We start from the raw sequence: 27,700 nt of genomic DNA, 5'->3' as shown, positions 1-27,700 counted from the left end.
GCTTGCGGTTGTTTCAAATTAAGTTCAGTGCAATTGGATTGTGTTACCGAAGGGGCGGGCTAGCGCCTCTTTCTTCCCGCATGCAAGAAGTCATTGAGAAAACATTTTATTCTGAAAAGGTGGCTAACCAATTTATTCAACACCGTAAATTAAGGAACAGAGCTGAGGATCTGGTGGGTAGCAATTGCCACGAAATAGGTACATCTGGGGGCTTGACAGGTCTTGTTTTGGGTGGGGAGATCAGCCAATGTGGTGTTATTTGCCAGAGGCCTCAGCAAGGGATTGTTTTCTCTGCCCCAAATAAGCCCTCGCTGCTTGTTCCGATTTTGCATTGAAATAAATGGGACCAGGAAGTCAAGACGCAGGGCAGATCATGTTGTTGGCCTGGCCCAAATTTATCCTGTTCAGGATGCAGGTTGGCAGACTTTGGGCCCTTTTGCAAAGTGTGGATTTGTTTGGGCTTTTAGCATGCATGGGACTGCAAGACGAAATCCAGCTTTGCAGATTATACAAAAGAGCTATTGAGGATGCACGTCAGCAGCCTGATTTTTTGCTTTTTTTATTTAAGAGAGAAGCAACTATTCCAAGTTTGCAAAGTCCTCCGTGCCTGGTTGCCTAGAAGCAAGAAATGCTTCACCAAAGGCAACTGCCTGTTTGAAAATATTTTTAAAGCTGGCGTGGTGGGATCATGAATAGTGTTGGACTAGGGCTGGCAAGGCCCTGGGTTCAAATCCCCACTCAGCTGTGAAATTTGCCAGGTGACCTTGGGCCTCTCTCTCTCTCTCTCTGCCTAACCTACTTACCGGGTTATTGTGTGGATAAAAGAGACCTTTTTATATCTCCCTGAGCTGATTTGGAAGAAGAGTAGAATGTGGAAAAATATTAAAGCAATTGTTTGACAAAGTATTTTGGTGGATTAAGTAGCCCAGTTATAAGAAGTAATTTGGTGGATTGAATAACCCAATTTTAATTCATGGGGCTGCAAGTTGAGGGCATACCTTTTGGGGTATATGTAGCTGTTTTGGTTTTTAGGCTGTGCTGTTCCAGGGAATGTTTGCAGAAGGGATCAACAATGGGCGTTCAGAAACTTTTGGCTTTGTGTGTGCTTACTGCGCTGGAAGTTTTCTCTCACAGCCCCTTCTGTATCTAACCAAAAAGGCACCTTGCCGCCTTGATGATTTTTGTCAATGGTTGATGACGTTTGTGATGGTTTGGGCAACATGCAAATGTCACTGACTAAACGCTCAGCAGTTTGATTAGTTGTCCTGGACACTCTTTAATCATTTGATGACCCTGACACAGGAAGCTGCCACTGGTTCATTCTAGCGCAGTGTTTTCTACTCTGACTGGCAGCAGCTCTCCATTGTTTCAGGAGGTGAACATTCCCACCCTGACCTGGAGATGCCGCTGGTGGTACTCTACCTCTGAGCTACACCTCTTCCCCCAAATTCCCTTGGCCTGCATCTCGCGCTGTAGCTTTGCTCTAGAACCAAGGGGCATGTGAGGAGCAGATTTAGACTGAAAGTTAGAGGAAACTTCTGAACTGTAAGATCTGTTCAGTCTTGGAGCAGACAGCCTCAAGAGGTGGTGGGCTTTCTCCTCCACTGGAGATATCTTAAGCAGAGGCTGGGATGCTGCAACTGCAACGGTCTGCATTAATTCAGCAGTGGGGTGTGCAATATGACCTTTTGAGGGCACTTCCAACTCTGCAACGCTGATCATAGAATCATAAAATTGTAGAGTGGGAAGGGACCCCTAGCAATGCAGGAATCACAACTAAAACATCCCTGACAGATGGCCGTCCAACCTCTCCTTTAAAACCTGAAAGGAAGGTGTCTCCTGAGGGAGTCTGTTCCACTGTCAAACAGCTCTTACTGTCAGAAAGTTCTTCCTGGTGTTTAGCCGGAATCTCCTTCCTTGTAACTAGGAGCCATTGGTTCAAGTCCTGCCCTCCAGAGCAGGAAGAAGACAGGCTTGCTGCATCTTCCAGCCCTTGAGACATTCTGGAGGTGGCAGTTAGTTAATTTTAATGAAACGAGAGCAGTAACTTGCAAGCGCTGTTCAGCCCTGGAGGTGTAGCTGGAGTGAGTGTCTTTGTGTGGCAGGCAACGATCCTGCCTTCGTAGAATCTCAGGGTTGGAAGAAACCACGAGGATCATCTAGTTCAATCTCCTGCAATGCAGAAATCTCCACCCCACGTGGGACTCGGACTCACGAGCCTGAGATCAAGAGTCTCATGCTCTACCGACTCTGACCCTTCTCAGGGGTGGGGAGAAGGGAATGATCACCCACCTGCAGCCTTAAGGCCTCTGGCTCTGGTGGAGGGGCTGGGGAGGGGAGACTTTCTTCTCTGATGGCTCTGTGTGGGGCTCCATCTGCTTTTCTGCCAGCCCCATCCTGCAGCCTCCAGGATGGGGGCTGTGTGTTTGCAGGAGGCAGGGGGCCCCGTGTAGCATTTGCTGCCTGCGATGGTGGATCAGCAGGGCGGGACCGCACATCCCCTCTGAAGTTTGTGCTCAGATGGCTGCTCCCAAGATACCAGGCGCCCTGGGGGGAAACCGCACGCACCCTGGAGGAGCCGACACAGCGTGGGGGCCTGGATCTGCCAGCCTCATGGAACATCTGTGACCCGAACACACACAGGGGCTCCCTCCCTCAGATCCAGGCTCTGTCCTCCTGGTGCATTTGTGACGTGTGTATGCAACGCAAGGCCTCTAGGTTCATGGAGCTGTAGAGTTGGGAAGGACCCGACCGGTCATCTAATCCAACCCTCAAGTTAACCTGTTTGTTTGCTTTCTTGAAAAGAAACAAACATCTGCAGCGAGAGGGAAAACAGCAGTGCAGCCCTGCATGGGTGGGGAAGCTCAAATGAAATTGGTTAGGTAGCAAATGTTACTTACCATATTTTTCGCCCCATAGGATGCACTTTTTCCCCTCCAAAAATGAAGGGGAAATGTGTGTGCGTCCTATGGGGTGAATGCAGGCTTTCGCTGAAGCCTGGAGAGCGAGAGGGGTCAGTGCACACCGACCCCTCTCGCTCTCCAGGCTTCGCGCAGGTCTCCACAAACCGAGGGAGCCCGTGCCAGGCTCCCACGGCTTGTGGAGAGTTACCTGCATGCCGAAGGCTGGGTGCGCTGAGCTCAGCGCGCCCAGACTTTGCGCAGCTCTCCGCAAGGTGCGGGAGCCCTGCGCCAGGCTCCCGCTGCTTGCGGAGAGTTGCCTGTTCTGGGGGCTGGGGTCGGGGGAAGCTCGGGCTTCCCCCGCCCCAGCCCCGCACCTGGGGGGGAAAAATAAATTTCCCCCCTCAAAAAAACTAGGTCCACCTTATAGGACGGTGCGTCCTATAGGGCGAAAAATACGGTATTTGGTTTGTTGTCTCCTATCTTTCTTTGTATACTAGGTGCAGGGAACTTTTGGCTCCTGTGGAAGCTGCTGAACTAAAACTCCCAGCAGCCCCTCAGCAAGTGTGGCCAATGGGCAAGGATGGGAGTTATAGTTCAACAACTATATATAACTCCCATCTGTACTGTCTACCTGGGATAGCTCAGTCGCTAGAGCATGAGACTCTTAATTTCAGGGTTGTGGATTCGAGCGGCACCTTGGGCAAGAGATTCCTGCATTGCTGGGGTTGGACTAGATGACCCCAGTGGCACCTTCCAGCTCTACCATTATATGATAAATGCGTCTGAATAGCAGTTGCTGGAAAGCACAGGAAGGGAGAGGGCTTTTATGCTTGAATCCTGATTGTGGCTTTCCTGTAGGCATCTGTTTGGCCACTGTGAGAACAAGACGCTGGACTGGCCTGCCCTATATGGAATATGCCCCAGGTGCTAACCAAAGAAAGGGTTCAAAATGTGCACCTGTTGTTCATGCACAGAGCAGCTCATGTGACCCAAGGTCTGAAGTCACCCCCTCCTCCATTTTATGTCCAATTTGCCAGCATGATCCGCTTGTCTGTTACCTTCTCTCCTGTTGGACACCGGTGCTACTCTGCTTCCTGGGAAACCCAAGGGCCTCCTCTGAAAAGCCCAGCACGACCCAATTCGCCTTTGAGACAGGCTGCACTCCCAGAGCGCGGAGGCCTTTCGGAAACAGCTCAGCCGCCTTTCCCAGGAGATCACAAGCAGGGCCGTGTGGAAGACGTGGCCTTTTGAAATTTATTTTAGGAACCGGTCTCCAGAAATATCCCTGATTCATGGGAGCGTTTCTTGGTCGATCATGAAGTGGAGACGGCCATCTGTTATCTTTTTCCAACGGGGCTTTGGGTCCTGCTGAGCCTCTCCTGGAACAAGGACAACTCATGCCTGTGAAATGAAACGCTGCCCACCTCCTCCTCCTCCTCCAGGTTGCAGATGAGGGGCTGCCCCTGGATGATGGGCTTATATCCAGCCCCCAAGCCATTCGTTCCAGTGCTTGGCATTCTGTGCAACTGGACTTCTTACAGGTGTCACGTGGTACCCGTTCTGCAGCTGTAAGAAACCAACCACTTAGCATGGTACTTTGGAACTCCCTGCCTATTGACATCAGGTTGGGGCGCCTTCACTGTACTCCTTTGATTTCCTGCTATAAACATTTTTGCTTAGACATGCCTACTAGGCATGTAGAATGTTGGCAACTGATTAATCTGGTTTAACAATCGCAGGGAATTCTGGGAGTTGTAGCTCTGGGAAGAGAATAGGGGTCTCATAACAACTCTCAGCACCCTTAACAAACTACACTTCCCAGGATTCTCCGGGGGCTGTTTAAAGTAGTATGGTGCTGCTTTAATTGTATACTGCAGATGGGGCCTGAATAAATCTATTTTTATGCTACCTGGCCCAGCACTCTCCCTTATTATTTTGTGGTCTTCCTTCTTTGGGGGTGAATATTTTGGAAGCTCATTCTCTCCTGTTGCTCCTTTTTTGCAGCTGGATCCCCAGACGGTGCAGACCAAGAACTGGCACATGGATGTGATTGAAATGAACGGGGTAAGAAGGGGAAACGGGTCGGGTACCATGCCCCACGGTGCTTGCCCAAGATCCCCCTTCTCTCATGCTCTCACTGCCCACCCTGCACACTCCTCTCCCCCATCCCACCCCCGTAGTAGAGAGTTTCTCCATTGCAGGATGTGACTTTGACCTTGAAATCTCCCTTTCAGATCAAAGTGGAGTTCTCTATGAAGTTCACCAGCCGCGACTTGAGCCTTAAAAGGACCCCATCAAAAAAGCAGACGGGAGTCTTCGGAGTAAAAATCAGCGTTGTCACAAAGTACGTTGTGATCGGGTCCAGCGGTGGGTGCAGGGCTGCCCTGATCAGGGGGGGTCTGGTGGCGTTTTGGGCAAAGGGGGAGGGAATGTCAGCCTGGGCCTTTGCAATATTTGTTTGTTCTTCAGCCACTCGGGGCTAATAAGGTCCATTAAAAAAAAAAAAAAACACCCTACTGCTTGCAAACATAGGGAAGATGCAGGCAGCTTCTGCAAGGGCCTGGCTTCTTCCGTGGTGTCCTGGGCTCTCTCCTGACCCATCTCTCTCCTCTTGCTCTCTCTGCTCTGTTGCTTCCAGGCGTGAGCGCTCCAAAGTGCCCTACATTGTGCGCCAGTGCGTTGAGGAAGTGGAGAAGCGTGGCATTGATGAAGTGGGGATCTACCGGATCTCGGGGGTGGCCACGGACATCCAGGCCTTGAAAGCAGCCTTTGACGCCAGTAAGTTCCCCCTTGCATCTCTGCTGCTGCCGTGCCAATTTCTTTCTCCATCTCATGGCTCAGCCAAGGATCTCTTCTCTGAGAGCAGCCAGCCCCCAGTCTTTGTATCTGGCATTCGCACGAATATGCTGCCACTAAACACAGAGGTTTTTATTTAGCTGTTTTCTCTAATAATGATTTTAGGACAGTTTTAACTGTAGCTGGTCTTAGAGGCCAGCATTGTGTAGTGGTTTAGGGTGACGAGGGTTCAATTCCTCACTCGGCCACGACATGTGCTGGGTGACCTTGAGCCAGTCACTGCCTCCCAGCCTGGCCTACCTCACAGGGCTGTCGCGGGAGACTAAATGAGGAGGGGGAGAAACACATATGCCACCTTGAACTCCTTGGAGAAAAAGGTGGGATATAAATACAGCAGTAGCAGCAGCAGCAACTGTCTTGAATTGTAATTGTTTATAGAATGTTTTAACTATTTTAGATGGTTTTTAAATTGTGTATTTGTTTGCTGCCCTGGGCTCCTTCGGGGGGAAGGACCAGGGTATAAATTCAAGAATAGATAAATCATTATTATTTATTTAGCTACTTTTGTACACAGCTGCGGGCAGGATTCCTGCATCGTAGGGGGTTGGACTAGATGACCCCCAGGGTCCCTTCCAACTCTATGATTTTATGTTATTGGATTTCCATCAGCTCCAGCCAGCTTGGAATGATGAGAGTTGGGAGTCTGCCTACATCTGGAGGGCACCATGTTAGACACTCCTGGCTTAATAGATAAACATTTGGCTGCACCATTACGGATATTCCGTAAACACATCTGTCCAAGTGCCTAAAAGCAGCAGTCAAAATGTGGAAGTGCAATAAGGCATTGTTAATATTTGTAGAGGGATATTGTCCAGCTTGATGAATGGGGGAAGATGTGTCTTCCAAAGACATCTGAAGCCGGTCTCTGCTGTAACGGGAGAGGGAAGAGTCTTCCAAATATTGGGGGCAGCAGCAATAAATGCATTTTTAACCCCCCCTCCAACACAGTCAGTTGCCTGCCTCTAATCTCACCCTATTCTTTGCAAATGTATCTACTCCTTTTGTTTTAAAGCCAAGTAAGCTATCACCTCATCTTATGGTTCTGAAGCCAGATGGCTGAATTGAAAGAAGAAAGGGAATTAGCTGGACCTTGGCCTGATTTAGCAGGGGAATTCTTGAGGATGGTGGGGCTGGTTTTATAGCTTCAGTGGCAGGGTCTCCACTTTGCATACAAAGGCCCCAGGTTCGGCACCTGGCACCTAGCAGGTGGAAAAAGAGGAAGATCAGGTTAGCAGACAATGGGAAAGATCGTCTATTCAGGGTCTCTGCCTCAGACCCTGAATAGCTGTTGCCAGTCAGAGTTCACAGTATTGAACTAGGTAGACAAAGAGTCTGATCTGGTATATAAGGCAGCACGCTCCCCTTCCAGCATTCCTCTTTCCTTTGTTTTAATTCTGCCGTAGACAGCAAAGACATCCTGATGATGCTGAGCGACATGGACATCAATGCTATCGCAGGAACCCTGAAGCTGTATTTCCGCGAGCTCCCTGAGCCTCTTCTCACGGATCGGCTTTATCCTGCTTTTATGGAGGGTATCGGTAAGGGAGCTTGTGTTACATGTATTTGCAGAGATGCGGCGCAGAAGTTTCTTGATACAGGCTTGGAGCTCAGGATTCAGGGAGTGGGTAAGACCCTAGCCAGGACCAGAGGACAAAGAGGGCAGAATTTGTACACAGGTATGAGGGGACAGGGCAGGGGCAAGTTGTCTGTATCTGGATAGGCGTAGAAACCCCAGATACGGCCTAACAACTAACACATCTTTGCAGTGTTAATTTCCTTTTTGTATTTTATTCTCCCCGCCCCCAAGCCCTGCAGCCAGCTCAGGGCAATATGCGTAGAGTTTATTATTATTTTTATTTATTTATTCAGAGCATTCATACCCTGCTCTTCAGCACAAAATGGCTTACACACAGTCAGTTAAAACGAGACAGTCCCTGCCTGCAGGTTTACGATCTAGAAAAGCACAGCACACAAGGAAAAAAGGACAAGGAGGGAAAAAGAAAACATAAAAGTTTTGAAAAGAATGAAAAATAAAAGAATAAAAGAATGAGCCCTGCTTCCCATTGCTCCCACCCAGGCAGTCCGCAGAATGGCTGCCCCCGGTAACAGTCTGATGAAGTTACCTCGTTTTATTAGCGGGGGGCTGTTACTTTGTGGTAGAGCCCCTGCTTAGCATACAGAAGTTCCTAACTTCAATCCCTGGCAACTTATGAGTAAAAAGGAAATGAGAGAAACCTTTCTTTGCCTCAGACCTTGGAGAGCTGCTGCCAGTCATTTGGACTAGAAGGACAAATGCTCTGAGCTGTCCATCTTCACAACCACCCTGTGAGGTAGACCAAGAACAGAGCACCTGGAGAGCTTCATGGCTGTCTGAGGTTTTGATGCTGGGCATTGACAGTCTGTATCTACTGCCCCTCACTGGGTCTTTTGAGAATGAGTGTGCAGATTGGACTTTGGTGGTTCTGGGTACATTAGCAAGGCTTTTCCAGAGTAGTTGGGGTGTGGGCGCTTGCCAGCTCTCTCACTGCCACCTTTCCACCCCCAGCACTCTCTGACCCAACAGCCAAGGAGAACTGTATGATGCACCTTCTGCGTTCTCTGCCTGACCCCAACCTCATCACATTCCTCTTTCTGCTAGAACACTTGAAACGGTAAGTCCCTCCTGCCTCGAGAACATGGAGACTGAGTCTGTGAACGGGGAGCACTGCAATCGGGTAGGGCCCAGAGTGCAGGGAGCCTGATATTTTGTTTTTTTATCTATCTTGTTTTTTTATCCTGCTGTTCGACCCAGAAAGTCAAAAAGTGGCAAACAAATCAAAGTCTAGCCAACCAACATAGCAAACTTTTTTTAAAAAAAGAAATGCTAGAACGGCAAAAATACGATATTCACTCAAGCCAGGGCCAAGCATTGGTAAAACAGTTGTTGGAAGAGGATCTAAGCAGATCGGCCAAATGAAATGATTTCTGGCTGGTGCTGAAATATTTGGCTGGTGCCAGGAAAGCTTCCACGTGGAGGGCATTCCAAGGACTGAGGGGCCACCACCACAGAAGCCCTGCAGAGGGGACCCCCAGTTCCCAGACTAGCTCTGCCTTTTGGCTGCGAGGTCAGCTCTTTGTGTCTCATTGGAGAGCGGATGATCCGTTGCTGGGAAGCACAGGTGTGGAGAACACTGCTGTTGTGCTCTGGTCCTGCTTTCAGGCTTTCCCCCTAGGGCACCTGGTTGGCTGCTGTGATGCTGGACTAGGTGGGCCTGATCCAGCAGCCAGGCTCTTCTGGTGTTCTTGTGTTCAGGGTCCACAGCAAAGGAAAAAAACCCGTTCCTAATTTTCCACTTGCTTCCCTTGGGGCGGAGCAGAGTTCAGCGGCAGGTGCAACTCTCTTCCTATAAGGAGAAACTGCTCGCAGACTGTCTGGAAACCTCAGCCACCTCTATAGATCCTGAAAGGGGAGATGACAGAGGGGTTTAAGGAGATGGCGCTGTCACTTAGCAGCCTGCTCTTGAAGGCTTGGATGTGGACGGGCTCCATCCTCCCTCCCTCAAGTCACTCGGCATCTGCCGAGGACATGGAATCGATGTAGGAGCTGTGGCTTGGCCGAGTGCCGGGCAGGCCAAAAGCTCCTCTGCACCAGTGGGAATTTGGGGCTGTAATCTTGTGTTAATTGGCACATCCCTCTTCCCTGTTTTGTTTGTTAAGAATCAAGCAGTGGAGGCGGGGGAGCAGGGGGGAGAAGGAAGATCCAGCAGCAGAAAGAGGTGGTTGCAGGACGGGGGGAGAGCAGCGCTGCGTCCTGGAAGGAAAATCCACTTGGCTCTCTGCTCGGAAGAGAGGGCACATCCAGTTCCCACATCTGTTCTGCTGGACGCCACTCAAATGGAGCACAGCTTGTGTTATTGGGGCTGGAGCGCAGCTGCCTCCTAACATGGCAATATTTTGACGCTGGTTTCCAAGGCAATAGCTGGCCATGGACCAGCACAGCCAGTAGTTGTTTCCGGGGAAGGGGAAGGTGTGTGTGTGTGTGTGCCGGAGGAAGTTTTGGATGATTTCCAGAGCCAAAACCTCAGAGGGCAAGTTGGCAGGGGGCGGGAACTGGGAAAAGCGGATGGTGCCACGTCAAGGCGGGAGTTTGAAGCTGGGATTGTGTTGCTTTCACATGTGGAAATTGTGTGTGTCCAGAATGAGGGGTCAGGCAAGGAGAAAGAGAGAGGGGGGAAATGGTGAGAAATTCCATCTGATCTTCTCCAGCTGGGCTACGGTGGAAAAGCCTGCAAACCTTGTCTTAGCTGACTTGGAAGGCTGCGCCAAAATCTTGTGTGTCTTTTTGAAATGGGTCTCTTTGTCTTTTTGCACAGGGTGGCTGAGAAGGAGCCCGTCAACAAAATGTCCCTGCACAATCTGGCCACTGTGTTTGGCCCAACGTTGCTGAGACCTTCTGAGGTGGAGAGCAAAGGGCAGCACCTCACGTTGGCCTCAGATATCTGGTCCCACGACGTAATGGCGCAGGTACAGTGGGTGGGGAAGTGAGGGGCAGCAGGCAGAGGAGTCGGCTGCATTTGGATGGGCAAGCTCCCTCTGCTGGGCAAACTTTCAAACTTCACCCTGGAAGTGCAGCTGCTGTGTCTGTTTCTGTGTGTGCATAGAGAGAGAGAGCGCTTGCTCAGGTAGACCTTAATTTCATTTTTAAAACCTCCAAACTTGTATTACCTTCTTGTGCATTAATTTTTTTAAAACTGTAGTGGATAACATTTTGAAAACTGCTTTAGAATTTGGAGACGAATTGTAGCTTAGTGCTAAAGCACACACTTTGTGTGAACTGAGCACAGGAATGCTGCTTCCAGACCTGCCTCATTGCTCAATAAATGTCCCATCTGTCTTTGCCCAAATTCCTGCTGGGCTCCCTTAATTGGAGGGGCAGTTTGAGGGGCTGGTTAAATGACTGAAAGAGAGAGAGTATGTATGTTGCAGCTTCTGGGCACATTGCAGCTCTTCCTAAAGCTGGCCCTTCTGGGTTCGTAGCTCTGTTCCTGCTGTGCTTTTTATTCCATCAACTTCACAGGGTGGCAGATATAAATTCCGCAGGGATTCCATCAGAAGACATCTCTGCCTATCAAGAGCTGTTCTCTGTTGGGGACACTTTGCAGTGTGAGAGACTATCCTGATTTTAACCCACTTTTCCTTTTGCAGGTGCAAGTGCTACTCTACTATTTACAGCACACGCCCATCTCCTTTGCCGAGCTCAAACGCAACGCACTCTACTTCTCCACAGACGTGTAACCCCGGGGCCCTGCAGCCACCTGCATTTTTCTAAGCCGATGGGCGCAGCACAGACTCATGAATCCGAGCACAGATCCTGCTGAGAATAACGTTGCTGCCCTGGAACCAGACGCTGCCCCATACCTCATGGGACGATTTTGTATCAGCCCCACACCCTTCTTTCCCCCCAGCCCACCTCCCAGCACAGTAGTCCACGTCTCTCATACTTCTCGTGTCCAGGAGTCATTTTTTACGTTCCATTTGTTGAGTAGTGGGAAGGAAGTGAGTGACAGATGAAAACACAGCCTCTCGTTTCTTCCCCAAAATGGTTGCCGCCTTCTGGGTCCAATAGAGCTTCGCTGCAGCCAAGTCCTCTCCTCCAGCCGGCCTCCCCACCCGCAACAATGCTTGATCTTTTTTGCTCCCTGCCTTTGTGGCCTGCATGTACGCTGCTTGCTTGGATTTTCCTGCTTTTGGAGGCTTAAGGAGGACACCAAGGGCTCTTCCCCTCGTCCTGGTCAACCTACATTCTCTTCGCTTTTGTCTCGCCTGACAGACCTGGTTGCTGAACTCTGCATTCTTTTACCCCAGCTGGCAGGGCTGAAGACAGCAGCATTTTGTTTTTAAAAAGCCCTGCCTATTGCAGCTCCCCCCACTTTTTTAATGCTGGGGGAGCCTCTCGTCCTGTGACTCCTGTGCCTCGGTAGGCTTTGTAACTGTGCATAATGTGGGGGGGGGGGAAGCAGCCATCTTCCTGATTTATTCTGTTAAAAGGTTTTAATAATGAACCTTGATGGCAGGAAAGTGAAGAGAAAGTGGCTGTTTGCTAGTCTTAGATGTGCGTGTGACAGAGAGTGATACCTACCTCCCCATCCCCGCCGCCCTGCTGTGTTGCCCACAATCACTTTATTTATGGTTAGATTCTCTTGGGACTAATTCAAACTTAATCCTTAGAAAGGAAATTAGATCTTAATGCGGGCGAGAGTGTCCTGCTCCCCACCCCTGAAAGGATTATTTGGCTGGCCGAGAGGAAGGCAGGAGGCTGGTTGCCTTGTGGCCATGCCTCTCGCAGGTGGCACTCGCTAACCAAGCCTGGCCAGGGAGCCGGTGGGTATTTCCTGCTCCCGCCTCCTCCACATGGCTTCGATCCAGCCCAGCCATCTGCCAGGGCTGTTGGGCACCTTTCCCTCAGGAGGGTGTCTGGAAAAGGGGCCGTTTCTCAGTGCTTCACACAGCATGACTTACAGGGTTCAGCTAAGGAAGACTCAGGTTGGATGTCAAAAGGTGTCATTTCAGCCCTTAAGAGCCTCCACCTGCACCCCCATTTCTCTCTCTCTCTCTCTCTGTGACAGACTGGGTGAAGCAGCCGAGGAGAGTGCAGCCCTCTGAAGGAGTGGGGGCTCTGTGTTCCCAATTGCCACCCCACTCACACACCCAGGTGCCAAGCAGCAATCCAGCAATGAGTTGTATTGGCAAGCTAGACAGCCCTTTGTTTCATGGAAAAATCCCCCACCCTCACAAGAGAAATTACTTCCAGGCCTGCCCCTCCACGTTAAAAGTGACTTCGGCCACACTTTCTGCCCAGGACAATGGAATGTTCTGTGGCCCACCGTTCAGGGACCAGAAATATTTTGTTGGCCAGAGTTGTTATTTTTCAGGCCCTCCTGCACAGATCTTTGTGGGTCTGCATCTACCTGTATGTATGTGTCTGTGGAAGCTGAAGTCATTCCTAAGCCAGAGCGCCTCCGCGCACTTCTGAGTGTCAGAATCTGATACCAGCATAGCCAGCCCCCCCCCCCCCTGAAAACTGCACTTGCTCTTTTTTCTGACGGTGAGGAAGGGGAGACTGGGACTCCTGGAGCTACAGGTTAGATTAGAAACTGTATAATTGATATTTGACTTGTTTAAGGATATATATTATATATATATATATATTTTTGGTTGTGTTCCGTTGCAGGTTTTTTCTCCCCTCTCTGTAGATGACAAACTTTAAATGGATGTAAACCATGTGAGGAGATTAAAAAAAAAAAGTTAATAAAATGCAAAGCCCAAACATTTGCACAAATTACTTCCGGGGTGTTTGGTCTTTCGTATCTCAATCAGTGTTGAAAAAGAAAAAGATTTGGCATAACTAGCTTGGACACATGACAGGAGTAATAATTCAATTGGTAGGGCACCTGGGAGACCCTGCTTGACTCCCTGGAGAGCCGCTGCTGCCAGTCAGTGTGAGATGTGGGTGCCCAGTGGTCTGACTCAGTAGAAGTCAACATCCTAGGCATCTAATACAGAAGCAGCCAATGTGCTGTCCTCCAGATGCTGCTTAACTAAAACTCCCCTCACCCTTGAGCACTAGCTAGGCCGGACACTGGTGCTGATGGGAACTGGGAGTTCAATAATAGCCAGAGGTAACACTTTGGCTCCTCTTGTTCTAACAGCTCTCCAATCTACACCACCTTCCACCCCCTTGCTCATAACTGTAGTCTAGCTGCATTTCCCCTCCTGAACAGGGATTATGCAAGGGAGAGGGAGGACCATGTCTTGCACATCTAGCTATGAGCACACCTGTACCACATGACAGAATTCATGCAAGCAATTGATCCCATGCCCTTATTAGGGGCTATTGCAGCTCAATAAGCAATTCTGCCAATAGGAAGGGGGCTGGTAAAGGGAAATAAAGGCTGGGGAGAGTGGGAAAGCTTAATTATTCAGCCTGGGAAACAGCAATATTTCTCCTAGGCAACTAGGGCTGTTGCCATGGGAATGCCAAGATGGGTGCCTGGTGTGCTTCCATCCTCCTGTTCGGTGTCACTTCACAAACCAGCTCTGAACACACGAGTGCCCCCCCCCCCCGTTTGTGATCTTTTAATTACAATTTCAAAGCAAGTCCCAGTGGTGGTGCTGATTAGTGAGAGGGTGCAGAAGGCCCCAGGTTCCGTATGCAGCATCACAATTTGCTCCGGGGGGTGGAGAGCACGCAATATGATGCTGGCCTTTGTCTGATGCAAAACCAACTCAGAATGCAGAGATTTAGAACCTGCTCTAGAAAAAATAATTTAGTGGATGGAGGTGGTGAGTCTTGAAGGCAACTTCCTTTCAGTCTAGCATGGAAAGAAGCCCCTCACCTTGAACCAGTGATGCTAGCTGAGCTTCTCTCACCTCCAAAGACAGAGCCGGGCACATTCAACACCAACCTATGCACTGACAAGCTATAACTGCCTAGTTTAAGTAAATCATCATGAAGTCCCACCTACCTGCTGCACTGCCTCACTGAAGTCCTCTGGAGACCCCCAACAGTGCTGTACCGGAGTGGGGGATGAGAGGTCTCCCTGATGTAGCACTGCAGTTCATAAACCATCCAAGTTCTTTGGTGTTTTATTTCACTTTCTCTTTTAAGACGCTTCAGCCAGTTGGAAGCTTGAGCTCTCCTGGCAAGCATCTGTAACATCTGCAGGGGACAAAACCCCACTTTTTCTTGGTCACTGGCAGAGTCATCCTCCCTTTTCTCCTAAGGGTCTCTTCCCAGAATGTACTGTGGTATGGAGAGGGGCCCTAGGTTACCAAGCTTAGTGTGGAAGGCAGGAGAGCTGCTTCCAGCTTTACATTGCCTGTACCCAAGAGAATGTACTTTACTCCTTACTATCGTATAACAGGAATCTACAGATAGCCTCACTACTGGATCCTTCTAACCCAGTATACCGTTTCCAGCAGTAACCAGCCAAACATCTCTGCCAGTGCAGAGGCAGGGAATGAAGGCAACAACCCTCCCCTGCTGTTTGGCGTTCAAAGGTATACTGCCTCTGTAAAAGGAGGTTCTATGCAGCGAACATGACTAATAACTGTAGAATGATCTCACCTCAATGAATTTGTAGATGTCAAGCTCCATTTCAGACACCTAATTTAAATTTGATATCCATTGACAAACAACTAACCACAGCATCTAGGAAATATTGTTCTTGTTTCATTAGCATCAAACACTTGACAAGGCGTGGAATAAATTAAATCTTTCAATTTTCTCCTGTATCCGACATAGTCATGAAGCTACGAGCTTGTGTTTGTAGCAAGTGCTGACACGCTGTAACAGCTTTTATGCTTGCCACAGCAAATGCATACACTTAGCAGAAGGAGTTAAGAGAATACAGGCAGTCCTTGGAATTAACACCTAGTCGTACCTCTCCAACGATGTTTGAACAACACTTTGCTTAGATGACTTGCTGACTCTGCCCACGGGCTGGATGTGTATCCTGTTTTCTAGGACACAGCTCTCAGAAACCTTTCCCCTTTCCTTAATCGGTTGTCAGGAACAGGAAAGTGAGTTGGGCCAGCTGTCCTGCACAGTTCACACCAGAAGGTCCTCCTTCATTGGCATCAGCTGCTACCGTAAGTAGTAGTCAATCACTGCAGAGAATGCAGCAAAGCCCCCACAGCCAAGGACCCCGGCTTTCAGGCCAGCTGCAAGGCAAAAGGAAAAGGCAGTCAGCACAACAGCACATAATCACGTTTCTTTCCTGTAGCTAAGCCTATATTGTTGGCTGGAAAGCAAAAAAGATCACTTCCACTAGCAGGTTTGGTTCCAACCCCTTGTAAAATATTCCTTTTATTTCAGCCCTACAGAGGATGACCTGAACCAGGTCCTGGCCCTAGAAACTGGAGCACTCAGTAAGACCAGAAGCAACAACTCTTGGCTGCAAACGCAGAGATGGGATTCAGGTAGCGCCAGCTGTCTTTCCCTTTCAAAGACGTTTAAACCAATCGGACCCAACATAACAAGCTTAGCTAGAAGCTGTTCAGAAAACCATTTAATGCTCTTAGGGAAGATTAACACTCTTAATTTTTAACTTGCCCGGCTCTATCTAGCTCAGTATGGTTTACACCGAATGGCAGTAGCTCTGTAGGTTTTCAAGCAGGGAGTCCTTTTCCCAGCTCTACTTGGGAGATTCCAGTGGGGACTGAAACTACAGGCCATCCTAAGGATTGAACCCTTAGACCAAATCAGAGGTTTTCCATCCATGATCCAAGCAGTCAGTGGGAAAAACACCACCTGACTGAGCCACAGCATCTACAGTGGCCACAAGTCAGCTTATGAGGACAAATCCCTGTATAAACAGAAAATGCACCTATCTGTCAGCGGAAGGTCATCAGAGAAAGGATGAGACAATTCACCTTCAGCAAGCAGTTCCAGCTCCTTGGAGCAGGTGCTAAGACTAACAGCACAATTCTAGCCATGTCTACTACAGTAAGTCCTACTAAATTCAGTGAGGCTTATTCCAAGTTAAATAAGGCCAGGATTGTAGCCAGGCGTGGGCAACTTGTGGTCCCCCAGATGCTGTTGAGCTCCAACTCCAATCAGCCACAGCTGCCACAGCCTAGGATAGGAGAGGTGGGAGTTGCAGTCCAACATCCTGTTCTGTGCTATGGCTCATATTACTTCCTGGCCATAACATTTAGGAGCAGTAGAGCCTGCAGCATTCTGTCTTTATCAGGATCCAAAGGAGCCCAGCAACTGCTCAACGGCAACACGACTCACCCCGGAAGCCAATGGCCCCTCCAGTAATGCACCCACTCATCACGCTGTTCTTCCAGTCAGTCTTGCCTCGATACTAGGGAAATGAGAAACACAACATCAAGACCAGCCACATGAACCTCTGCATACAAAACCAATTCTAAACCACTTAGGCCCCAGATGTCTGAAAGACCACCTCCTCCTACAGACCCTCCTGAGTGTTACTATTGGCAGAGGGTGCCCTCTTGGTCCACTGCCCTTGAAAGTTCAAAGGGTGGGGTGGCCTGGGAGAGGGCAATTTCTGTGGCAGCCCCTAAGTTGTGGAATTCCCTTCCTACAGAGGTGAGCCAGGCACCTTTTGTATTTATTTCATACAATTTATATACACAATACAATCATACAATTTATATACAGCTTGATTGTAAAAAACCCAAAAACAAAACACCAATCCTCAAAGCAATCGTCATAAGCTTTCATCATATGCTGAAAATCCACATCTTTCAGGACCCACCCTATTTTTGCGACTAATTTATCTGAAACTGTTTTTAATATTTTATCTTGTATAAATAGTTGTATCTGGCCCAAGGCACCTAAGAAATACTGTAAGAATCAATCAATCACAATAGCAGTAGCAGTGCTGCTTTTGTACTGTTGGGTGGGGAATAAATCTAGTGGCTTGAGATGAGAACATGAGAGTTCCCCTGCTGGGTCAGGTCAAAGTGGCCAACTAGATGAGATGCCCTGGTGGGAAGACCACAGAGATATTCAGGAGTGTCACTTTTAGTCATGCATACAGTCCTACTGAAGACTGTGGCTTTAAGGCTGGCATGAATGACAGCTTACAGTGTGAGATGTTATATTTAAATAAGAAAATCATTTCAAGAAACCAGCAGATCAAAGCCAGAGAGTTACTCACAGACTCCACCAGGCATTCAGTGCAGGAAAACATGGCACCGACAATGGCAAAATTCTTGGCGTAGGACATCCCTCTTTGCCCCATGTCTTTCAAGACCTCTTTGGCTGTTGGCGTGCGGTACGGATCCTTGGGGTCAAACCCCACATTGGTATCGATGCCGGCCGTGAACACACCAAAGGCACCTCCCAGCACGAATCCTGCCAAGTAAACAGAAAAGTTGGCAAGACAATTCGCAGGGTGACAGGCTCCAAATTCCATTTCAGTGTTGTTTCTCAGAAGCGTCCTCATCTCCTCAATTTCAGGCCACTCTGCTCGGACACATGAAATCAGGGGAGGCTTGTGGCCCATCTAATTCAGTATCCTTTTCTCACAGGGGCCAACCAGATGCCTCAATGGGAAGCCCACATGCTAGCGACATAGCTAGCTGCTCGGGCGCCCGGGGTGGCACAAATGTCCCGCAGAGCACACTGTGCGAAACCTCCAAGGAGTCTGCAAGCCCCACGTTACCGTTTTGGGCAGCGCGGAGCCTGCAGGTACCTGAGCCGCCATGTCACTCCCCAGGAGAGATGTGTCTTGGGCACGCTGCAGGCCAGGCTCCGTGGTCACCCCCCTCAGTGATGACACCCAGGGCGGCCCGCACCCCCCCTTCCTACACCACTGCTACAAGCAGGACCTGCGTGCAACAGCACTTCGTTCCCCATTTCTGTTTCCCAGCAAACTGGCAACCAGGGCCATATTGACTCTGACAATGGAAGGAAAACATAGCCATCAAGGTTAGTAGGTACTGATTACCTTTACTCTCCATCAATCAGTCTAAACCTCTTTTAAAGCAATTCTCTTTGGTGTCCATCCCTGCCTCCTGTGTGAGTGAGTTCCATAGATTAGCTATGTACTGCATGAATAAGCCATTTCTTTTGTCTGTTGCAAATCCTTCAATGCTCAGCTTCATTGTATGTCCCTGAGTTCTAGAGTTATGAGACAAACGTTTCTCTCTCCACTTTCTCCATGCCATGAATAATTTTATCTATCTTCTATCATGTCACCATTGACTCGCCTTTTCTCTAAACTAAAATGTCTCAAATGCTGCAGACTTTCCTCATGGGGCTGTTGCTCCATCCCCTTGATCATCTTGGCTGCCAGCTTTTGAACCTTTTCCACATCTAAAACATCCTTTTGAACCATACACAGTGCTCCAAATGTGGTCGCACCATAGATTTGTATAAAGGCAATATTATATATACTCAACATCCTGCCACTTAATGCTTTGCAGCTGATGAGCCCACTAAAGAAAAGTGCATTCATTAAATGTTTAATAAGCAAGTGCACAATTCTTCATTACTATTATCGAGCTCTAAGTGCTCTAAAATGCCATACAGATGCTTTTCTATACCACTAAAGGCTCAATAATAGCAAGGACATATTTTCTGACGGCTTCCAAATGGGCATGCCTTTATGAATGACACTGAAACTCTCCTGCTTCTTTATTAGCCACAAATATATTGTGGGCCTCCAGGAAAACTTTTAATAGGTCTTGCTATGCCATCGCTAATAATAATTTACGCAGTGCTCTTTTCACTCGTGGTCGTTCTTGCAACAACCCTGCAAAGTAGGTTGGTTCTTCATAGCCCCAAGTTGTAGAAGCTGAGAGATACAATGCTATATAGAATACATCCACAATGATTGTTATTAACCACAAATATATTGTGGGCCTGCAGGAACGCATTTTCACAAGGCTTGCTGTGCTGTTGCTAATAAGCATTTTATGCTCTTTTCCCTTGTGGCTGTTCTTGCAACAGCCCTGCAAGGTAGGCCAGCGCTTATTAGCCTCAAGTTGTAGAAGCTGAGAGGTGCAATTTAGATTATTATTATAATCTTTATACCCCAGCAAGATGAGCAGGGTATAAATAAAATTATTATTATTATTGCACCTCTCAGATTATAAAACCTGGGGCTAATAATAAAAACTAGAAATTTAAAATAATAAATTTAAAATAAAACATAGAATAATTTAGAATAAAAATCCACATTGTTATTCACCACAAATATAGCTCCACCGACGCTAATGAGCATAACTGGCGCATGCGCTCTTCGCTTAAGGTCTTTCTCACGACAACCCTGCAAGGTAGGCCGCTGGGAAGGCCCAAGTAACTTTTTCGCAAAACCAAAAAAAGAGACGCCCCACCACCAAACGAAACCCCTCTTTCCGTCCTTCCTCACCACGACTCACCCCCGACGCAGGCCAGCGCCGCCTTGAAGCCGCAGCTCTCCATGGCCCGCTCGACCATCTTTTGCTCGGGGCTCTTGGCCGGCGCCGGGAAGCCCCCAAGGGCGGCCGGGTCCAAGGCCCTCGCCTGCCTCGGCCCGCGCTTCTCGCCCACCAAGTGCTCCAGCAAGAGGCTGTACTGCAGCGCCCCGGGGGGCACCGCAGCTTCGTCGGGCCTACTCGGGCCCGTGGAAGATGAGGCCGCCGCCATAACTGTCCGTTCCCCGCCTCAGAAAACCAAGACTACGACTCCCGTCATGCCTTGCTCCGCAGCGCCCGGCTTTCCCAATAGGATTCGTGCTGCCGAGGCTCACGGGAAATGTTGGCCGCTTGGCGGTTTTTAAACTCAACACTGCGCAAGCGCCGTCTCTCAAGCCGCTTGCCGCCGCCGAAACTACGACTCCCGGCATGCATTCCAGGCGCGTCGCTCTGTGGGGATGGCCTTAAGCAGCATGGGACGTGTAGTTTTCTGGGGCGGTGGAAGAGCTGGACTTGCGCGAGGTGGCCCCCTGCCGGGCGTGCTAGGAGCCGTTGCATAGGAGAGAGTTTGCCTAGGAGGACCAGACGGGAGCATCTTTGGAAGGGACAGGTAAGTGTGCTCCAGGTGAGGCAGGCCTAGAACTGACGGGTCCTTGAGGGCTGCTGCTGAGGGAGAAAAGAGGCACCCGAATTGTGTAAAGGGGCTCCCTGATATTGCAGTGGGGTACTAAATTATTATACCGTATTATATATTCAATTAATAATTACATTTTTACAATACTGTATTGAGGGGTGGGGTGGAATTGTCAAGGGTGTACCTTGATTGCCAACTGACCAAGTGTTTCAGCCATTGCACAAATAACTTATCAGGAATTTTAATAGTTATTTTTTTATTTCTTGCTTTTGTGTCCCACCATTTTCTCCAAGGAGCTCAAGGTGGTGTACATGGTCTCCCTCTGCCCCAGCTCTAATTTAACCCCCACAACAACTCTGTGAGGTTGGTTAGGCCGAGAAGCAGTGGCTGTGGCCCAAGGCCACACCCAGTTATCTTCATGGCTGAGTGGGGATTTGAACCCTTGTCTCCCAGGCCCTAGTGTGCCACTCTGACCAACTATATCATACTATCTGGGTTGTGCTATTTTTATCTGACTCTCCATTCAGTGTGGCTCCTGCATATCCCTTTTTAGCCTTGCTAAAACTTTATTAGGGTTAGGCCGAGAGGTGGCAGTTGTTCCAAAGCCAAGGTCACTCAGTAAGCTTTGTGGCTGAGTGGGGCCTTTCTGGGCCTAGCCTGACGCTCTATCCCACCAGGGCCTGTGGCATAGTAAACTTTTTAAATCTTTTACGTACCCTGGGGCTTTCATGGAAGTTATGATAATGCCTGATTGTAGTTAAATACAAAGTGGCTGGTTGACAATGTATTATTAGCAATTAAATTTGTATACTGCCCTTCGTAGCATAAATACATTGACTGGCACACCAACTCTAATTAAGAGTTGGGGGTGTGAGGAAGACTGGTGACTCAGAAATTAAGTATTTCCAGATACCTGAAGGTGGTTTGGAAATGGGCCTGCCACTGAGCAGTTGATTTGGGATGTTGTGAAAGGCCAGCAAATCAATTATTTAATATTTTATTATTATTATTGTATCCCACACCCAAGGAAGAAGCAGTTATGGGATTTCCCCCCTCAGTTGTTGACATCCATCTGTCTGGTAAAACAATGGGGTGAACTGAAGTCAGTGCTATTTTTCAAGAAAAAGAGGGGCTGGAACTCACAATGAACTCCTCCCTTGTCTTATAATGGCAATGGCAATGGCACCCACCTGAGAGGTGCTGGAACTGAGTTACGGTGGGAAAAATCCCTGAGTGAAGTCAAACTGTTGGATAGTTACAGCGTCTGCTGTGGCTGTAGAGACTGATACAGGAGAGACATGTTTTGTTGTAGCTGGGGCAGATGGAAGGCGTCTGGTGCTGCTGCTGCAGATGTTGTTTCTTTTTGTGCTCCTCCCAGCTGTCATTCCTCCTTTGGTCACTGCTGTGGATATACAACTTGACCGTTTTGTCTCCAGGCACTGCAAGGACATATGGCAGGACAGGCCCATGCAGAGTGGGGGGCAACTGGGTACACTTGCCCCAGGCCTCAGGGGGCTCAGTTGGTTGGGGTCCCCCGCCAAGGACCAGCTGAATATTTGTCTGTTTATAATTTTATTCTAACAAGACTCCTGCTCCAGGTCTCAGACAAGCTTTGCACAGGCCTGTGACAAAGTTAATGTTGCCAGTCCTTCCTGTCGCTTTTGCAGACATCTTTGTACTGCAGAATTGGTCTGCTGACAGGCCTAGTCCCTGAAGCCAGCTCTCCATAGAGTACGTCCTTGGGGATCCTGCCATCTTCCATTCTGTGCTGCTTAGTGTCCCTCAAGTATCCAAAAAAACAGCTTTACTGTGCATCTTGACTCCATCTCAGGCACAAAATGTCTTGGGCCACCCCTGGAATAACAGGTTTTCATAGTGCACTTGTTTTCACATTGGGGAGTAAGCAGATGTTGTAGGGGGCTTTTGAATTGCCTGCCAAACCTATTTAATCCAAGGAAATACCATGGAATGTGATGGCTCTTTCTCCAAAATGCCTCCCGCATCCGCCTAAAGCTGATGAGTCTCTTCTGGCACCAACAGTTGCAGGTGCTTCATTCCAGCTCAGATTTCTTGTCTATCTAAGCCAGTATTGTCCACTCTAACTGGCAGCAGCTTCTGATCGGTGCCGGACCTTCACATTAGATGTGAAGATTTGATGTGAAGTTTAAAGCTTTGTAAGTTCAAAAACATATTGCTAGGTAGGTTCCATACTATGGTGACCTGATGGAAGGTTATAAAACTGTACATGGGAGAAAGAGAAAGTGGAAAGAGAAATATTTTTTCTCCTTCTCTAACACTTGAATCTGTGGGCATCCAGTGAAGCTGAATGTTGGAAGATTCAGGGCAGATTTTAAAAGCGCTTATTCACACAGAGCATAGTTTAACTGTGGAACTCCCTGCCACAGGAAGCAGTGATGGCCACCAACTTGGATGGCTTTAAAAGAGGATTAGACAGATTCATGGAGGGGAGTTTTATTGATGGCTAATAGCCAGATTGGCTATGCTCTCTTCCTGCATGGTCAGAGGCAGGAATGCTTCTGAATACCAGTTGGTGGGACCCTCAGGAGTGGAGAGCGCTCTTGTGGGCTCTCTGATCCTGCAGGCTTTCTCAGTGCTCATATTCCATCGCTGCACGTGTGACTTTTTCAAAGAAGTGTGTGTTCCATTGGAAAGGGTTGCTGTGTTACATAATTCGGTCAGTGATGCTGCTCTAATGTGACATTTGCCTGCTCAACTTGGAGAGGAAAGGAACACTGTTCCATCGCCACGCTCGCTTGGAACTGCCGGTGAACCTGTCCTCCGTTCGCAAGCCTGGCATGCTCCTACCCACCCTGTGCAGAAGAATGATCGTTTCTCTTCCCGGCTCCCCCTTTAAATATCCCGTCACCATAGCGACTGCTGGAACAGGGTGCCTCGCTGGCAGGCGGGTGCCAGCCTTCCCTGAGCGGCTATGGCTGTTGCGGCAGAAATAATCGGTTTGCTATTTTTAATAAAGTGTGTTGAAGGAGGCGTGATTGATGGCTCGGCCCAGGGGAACCATCGCAGGTGGGGAGGAGGGAGGTTGTCCCTCAAAGTGAGGGGGGCGTAGTTGAACCACAAGTAAAACGGAGGTTATGGATTGGGGCCTGGGGCTCAGCGGTGGACCATGTGCTCTATGCATGCAGAAGGTCTTCGGCGAAAAAGGATCTGGCACAGAAGCAGGGGAGCTTTTTCAGCCCCGGGGCCACATTCCCTTTCTGGGGGCCACTTGCCAGAGGTGGGTGGGGCCAGAGGCAAAAGTGGGTGGGGCGACAGATGTAATTTTTAGCTTTGTACTGCAGGCTAGCTTCCACACACTCCTGCACACCTCTGGTGGGAGGGTGTTCCACAGGGCAGGTGCCACCACCAAGAAGGCCCTCTGCAAGCTCACTTCTTGCAGTGAAGGAACTGCCAGAAGGCCCTCGGAGCTGCATCTGTATGAACACTTGTCTGTCTCTCAGCCCTGGATGTCTCCCTAAGCTCTTAACGCTCAAGTTCTCTCCAGAGAGGTGGTGCTTTTGGTTATGCAACAACGCCGATCCCTCTCTTTCTCTCCCTGAGCAATCCAACTCAACTCTCTTTCTGTCTCTTGGGACTTTCTGCTCTCCATATGCCCTTGGATATATTCTGCCTGCCCACCTCTTGCCAATTTCTCCTGTTTCGTGTCTTTGCTTGCTCCACCCACTCGCCATGCCCACTGCGTCGGCGGGTCCGAAATCCTGAGGAATCAGCAGTTCAGCTTGTGCGACGACGCAGGGGAAGCCGGCTGACGACTCAGCTGTTTTCTTTTTAGCTGGGCCCGGACGGCTGAGCACCCTCGGAGGCAGCCACGCTGTCGAACTTGGCAGGATCCGCTCCAAAGTTTCCTTGCATTGGTAGCTCCAGGCAGATCTTATTCTGTGGCCCCTGCTACCCCTACATTCCTTCAGGCCACAAGGACTGGGAGTGGATAGTTTATTAGTGGTATTTACAGCCCCAGCATTTAGCCCCCCAAATGGCCTGTGGTTTAAACTGGACTGTTGCCTCGTCTTCTGCCAGCTCGGAGGCTGCAGTCTGAGCGGGATCAGGGCCTTCGTCTCGCCGTCTAATTATGGGCCTGACCAAACATTGTGGCTTCCTTTTCTTTCCCTTGTGATTATGGCCAGCATTTCTGAAAAGAGTCCACGTCTCCCTTCCCTGCCAGCGTCCCTCAGTTTCTCTTTCTGTGAGCAAAGCCTTGAGTGGGCAGAGCGGCTTCCTGACCCTCCTCACTTCTGTGTTGTGAATCCAGCAGGCATTAGAAGCCGCCTTTTATACCAAATCATCTTCTAGTCTAGATTCTCCACCTTCATCCCCCCCCCTTTCTTTTTTAAACTGGAGATACTTTCAGGAAATTGAACCCCGGGCCATGCCAGGCAGGCACTCTGCCTCTGAGAAACAGCCCTGTCCCGTAACAGCACAGTAAGTGGCCTTATGCTGTTTAATAAATAATAATAATAAGAAATAATAAATTTTTATTTATACCCCACCCTTCCCGGTTCAGAAAGCCAGGCTCAGGGCGGCTAACAACAAATTTAAAACACTTAATTGATACAACAAAAAAATAGCATAAAATACAGTATAAAACGCGAATAACAATAAATTCAGAACTCAAAAATCAATTTAGGGGGGAAATCCATCCAATAAACATTAGATGATCACCAGGGCTAGCTGGCTAAATTAGTCCTATTTGAGCCAGCAAGGAGACCATGGGAGAATTAGCTGTGGGATCCCAGAGCGGGTAATCTTCATAAAAAGGAGAGGGGGAGGGAAGGAAGGGGAATAAAAGATCAGGCTAAGTTCAAGTTGAAAGCCAGGTGGAATAGCTCTGTCTTACAGGCCCTATGGAAGGAAGTTAAATCTTGCCGGGCTCTGGTCTCATGGGACAGAGCATTCCACCAGGTTGGAGCCATCACTGAGAAGGCCCTGGCCCTGGTGGAGGATAATCTGACTTCCTTAGGGCCTGGGACCTCTAAACTATGATAATTCATGGACCTTAAGGTCCTCTGCGGGGCATACCAGGCGAGGCGGTCCCGTAAATACGAGGGCCCTAAGTCCATCTAACTAAGTATTGTCAGCACTGACTGGCAGCGGCACTCAAGGATTTCAGATTGGGGTTCTCTCTCCCAGCCCATATCTTCAGACAAGGGGACATTCCCAGGTTGAATCCTGGGACCTTCTGCATGCAGAGCAGGCACGATCCCACTGAGCTCTTCCCTTGGGAATAAGGGTTCTAGTCCTCATGGTTCCTAGCGTGAGGCGGATTGAATTGGAACCTAGGAAGCTGCCTTATACTGAGTTGGGCCATTGGTCCATCTAACTCAGTGTTCTCTATGCTGACCGCCAGGAGATCTGCTCTCCCGGGTTTCAGCTGGGGGTTGATCCCGTGGGTCTTCTGTATGCATAGCAGTTGCTCTACCCTGAGTTGCGCTCCTCCTTCTGCCTCGTGGGGGAAGAACGCCCTGCTCCTTAATTCTAAATATGCAGTTGCTCAGTTTGGAAGGAATGGCATGCCTCCATTCCTTGGTCATCTTACACCCTATCCCAGCAACGATGGATCAGGCAATTAATTAATTTGTTGGCCACCCGATACAGGGCAGCTTCTTGCAATCAAGCTTGCTTAAAACGGCCACCCATATTTAAGAGATCGCGGCATAAAACGCCACCCTCTGCAGGGCGCAGTGATGGACACATAACAGCAGCTAGTAATTTTAACAACTATTTTGTGTGTGTGCATGTGTGTGTTTTAAAAATGTTTTTATATTGCTGCACACTGATGTTTTATGAGAAGGCAACGTATGAATACTTTAATGACAGCAATACCAGATCAGATCATAATAAATAATCACAGAGACTGGATCGAGCGGCAATAGCTTCATTTTGTTTCCTTGCACTTGAGGGACGTCCGTCTGTAGGAACGCAAAGCCAGCAGATTCAAAGTGTGCAAGCTCAGAAGGAAAAGGGGAACAGTCTCCAGATGAGCGGCTTCTTCTTTTTGCCCCTGTTTCTCAAGCACTTCTCTTTTTCATTATTCTGATGATCATCACCATCATTATTATTTCTTTCCTCTGGCTTGCTAAGTGCTCTCTTCCTCTTTGGGGTGGGAGGGGAAGCTTAAAAGTGGTTGTGTGGAAAACCATCCTGCGTCCAAAAATACAAGGCTTGGAAAAGGCAGCCAGGAAGCCAAGAGCTGCTTGGCGTTCTTTTGTAACAGCTCCCTTGAGCCTAAAAAAACTGATTTCCTCCCTCCTTGACTTTCTCCGCTGGCAGAATAATAGAAGAAGCTGTTTTCACAACTCCCTTCCACTGTGTTTCTGTTTAACTGAAGCTCTTAAATTTGCATGCTGCGGGGCAAAGGAGGAGAAGGAGTATGCTTTTGTTAAAAAAAACAGAGAAACTTAGGTTTCTAGTCCTCATGGGTGCAGACATAAATCTGTTTTTAGCCTACCATCAGTTTTAATTATTAATACCTGAGGGGTTGTTTTTAACTGTCTTTTTATTGACAGTTTTATTGTTTTATTCCTTTTGTGGAGTGTTTTGAAGTTTGTTCATTGTAGTAATAATAATAATAATAATAATAATAATAATAATAATAATAATAATAATAAATAATTAATAATAATTTATTTATACCCCGCCCACCTGTCTGGGTCCCCCCCAGCCACTCTGGGCGGCTTCCAACAAAACACTAAAATACAATAACCTGTTAAATATTAAAAGCTTCCCTAAACAGGGCTGCCTTTAGATATCTTCTAAAAGTTTGGTAGTTATTTTTCTCTTTGACATCTGGTGGGAGGGCGTTGTACAGTAGTTTGTTTTTTTTACAGCCAAGCAGTAGATAAATCTTGTGAAATAATAATAAAATAAAATTGTTGTACCTTTGACCACAGTACAGTTGACCAACAGGGTGTTGCAAAAACTTTTTTAAAAGGAAACACAGATTTTTTCCACCACAGAAGCCTGCATTTTGTCGACTGTACATGCATTCCACAAATTATCCCCACTGGCCCTATTTCCTGTCACGAGGAGGCAGCTGCTCTGCAAAGCAGGTTGGCATCTTCCCACCTACCCCCCCCCCCAAAAAAATCCCTTTCTTATTACTGAGAATCTTATTTGCCAAGCTTTCTGGCTCCTGAGATTTATATGGAGTTGTTTGACTGCTTTCAAGGGCACATCTACATCCATGAGGACTAGAAACCTGCAGAGCGTCCCCTTTTAAAAACACAACAGCAGAGCTTAAGTTCTCCGGAAAGCGTAATTCTGCTCGTTTTAACTGTTTTTAAATAGTTATGTAATTTTGCAACTGCAAGTCACTTGGGGCTTCCTTTGGTGGCAGTGATGGGCAGAGGCTGATCTACAC

General features: G+C 48.5%; 3 protein-coding genes across 8 annotated transcripts in view; 2 read left to right on the top strand and 1 right to left on the bottom strand.

Annotated features, from left to right (window-relative positions):
* Nucleotides 1–13,080, top strand: part of ABR (ABR activator of RhoGEF and GTPase) — a 113,478-nt gene extending 100,398 nt beyond the window's left edge. For all 5 annotated transcript variants that reach the window (XM_081890297.1, XM_081890298.1, XM_081890299.1 and 2 more), the window contains 7 exons: nt 4,908–4,967; nt 5,138–5,247; nt 5,542–5,681; nt 7,163–7,297; nt 8,305–8,410; nt 10,112–10,262; nt 10,944–13,080. In XM_081890297.1, the coding sequence (XP_081746423.1) occupies nt 4,908–4,967; nt 5,138–5,247; nt 5,542–5,681; nt 7,163–7,297; nt 8,305–8,410; nt 10,112–10,262; nt 10,944–11,033 (792 nt within the window). In that variant the 3' untranslated portion in view covers nt 11,034–13,080. The remainder of the gene's footprint in view (nt 1–4,907; nt 4,968–5,137; nt 5,248–5,541; nt 5,682–7,162; nt 7,298–8,304; nt 8,411–10,111; nt 10,263–10,943) is intronic.
* A 1,870-nt stretch (nt 13,081–14,950) lies between these two features.
* On the bottom strand, nt 14,951–19,937 carry TIMM22 (translocase of inner mitochondrial membrane 22). Its single transcript, XM_081890729.1, has 4 exons — nt 19,656–19,937; nt 17,429–17,625; nt 16,537–16,609; nt 14,951–15,461 (listed from the first exon to the last, which is right to left on the bottom strand). The coding sequence occupies exons 1-4, from the start codon at nt 19,900–19,902 to the stop codon at nt 15,385–15,387; spliced, it is 594 nt and encodes a 197-aa protein (XP_081746855.1). The 5' UTR covers nt 19,903–19,937; the 3' UTR covers nt 14,951–15,384.
* Nucleotides 19,938–20,109: 172 nt separating this feature from the next.
* Nucleotides 20,110–27,700, top strand: part of SPECC1 (sperm antigen with calponin homology and coiled-coil domains 1) — a 102,733-nt gene continuing 95,142 nt past the window's right edge. For both annotated transcript variants that reach the window (XM_081890257.1, XM_081890256.1), the window contains exon 1: nt 20,110–20,280. The gene's annotated coding sequence lies outside the window, so the exon portion shown is untranslated. The remainder of the gene's footprint in view (nt 20,281–27,700) is intronic.

Source organism: Podarcis melisellensis, assembly GCF_964234715.1.
Source record: "Podarcis melisellensis genome assembly, chromosome: 15".
Lineage (NCBI taxonomy): Eukaryota > Metazoa > Chordata > Lepidosauria > Squamata > Lacertidae > Podarcis > Podarcis melisellensis.
The sequence above is the reverse complement of the archived record's forward strand: the minus strand, read 5'-3'. Positions and strand labels throughout refer to the sequence as shown.

Coding starts and splice junctions, on each gene's coding strand:
- TIMM22 (XM_081890729.1), bottom strand. CDS start 19,902: ATGGCGGCGGCCTCATCTTCCACGGGCCCGAGTAGGCCCGACGAAGCT. Junction 17,626..19,655: donor GGCGCTGGCCTGCGTCGGGG/GTGAGTCGTGGT, acceptor TTTACTTGGCAG/GATTCGTGCTGGGAGGTGCC. Junction 16,610..17,428: donor CTGAATGCCTGGTGGAGTCT/GTGAGTAACTCT, acceptor TCATTTCCCTAG/TATCGAGGCAAGACTGACTG.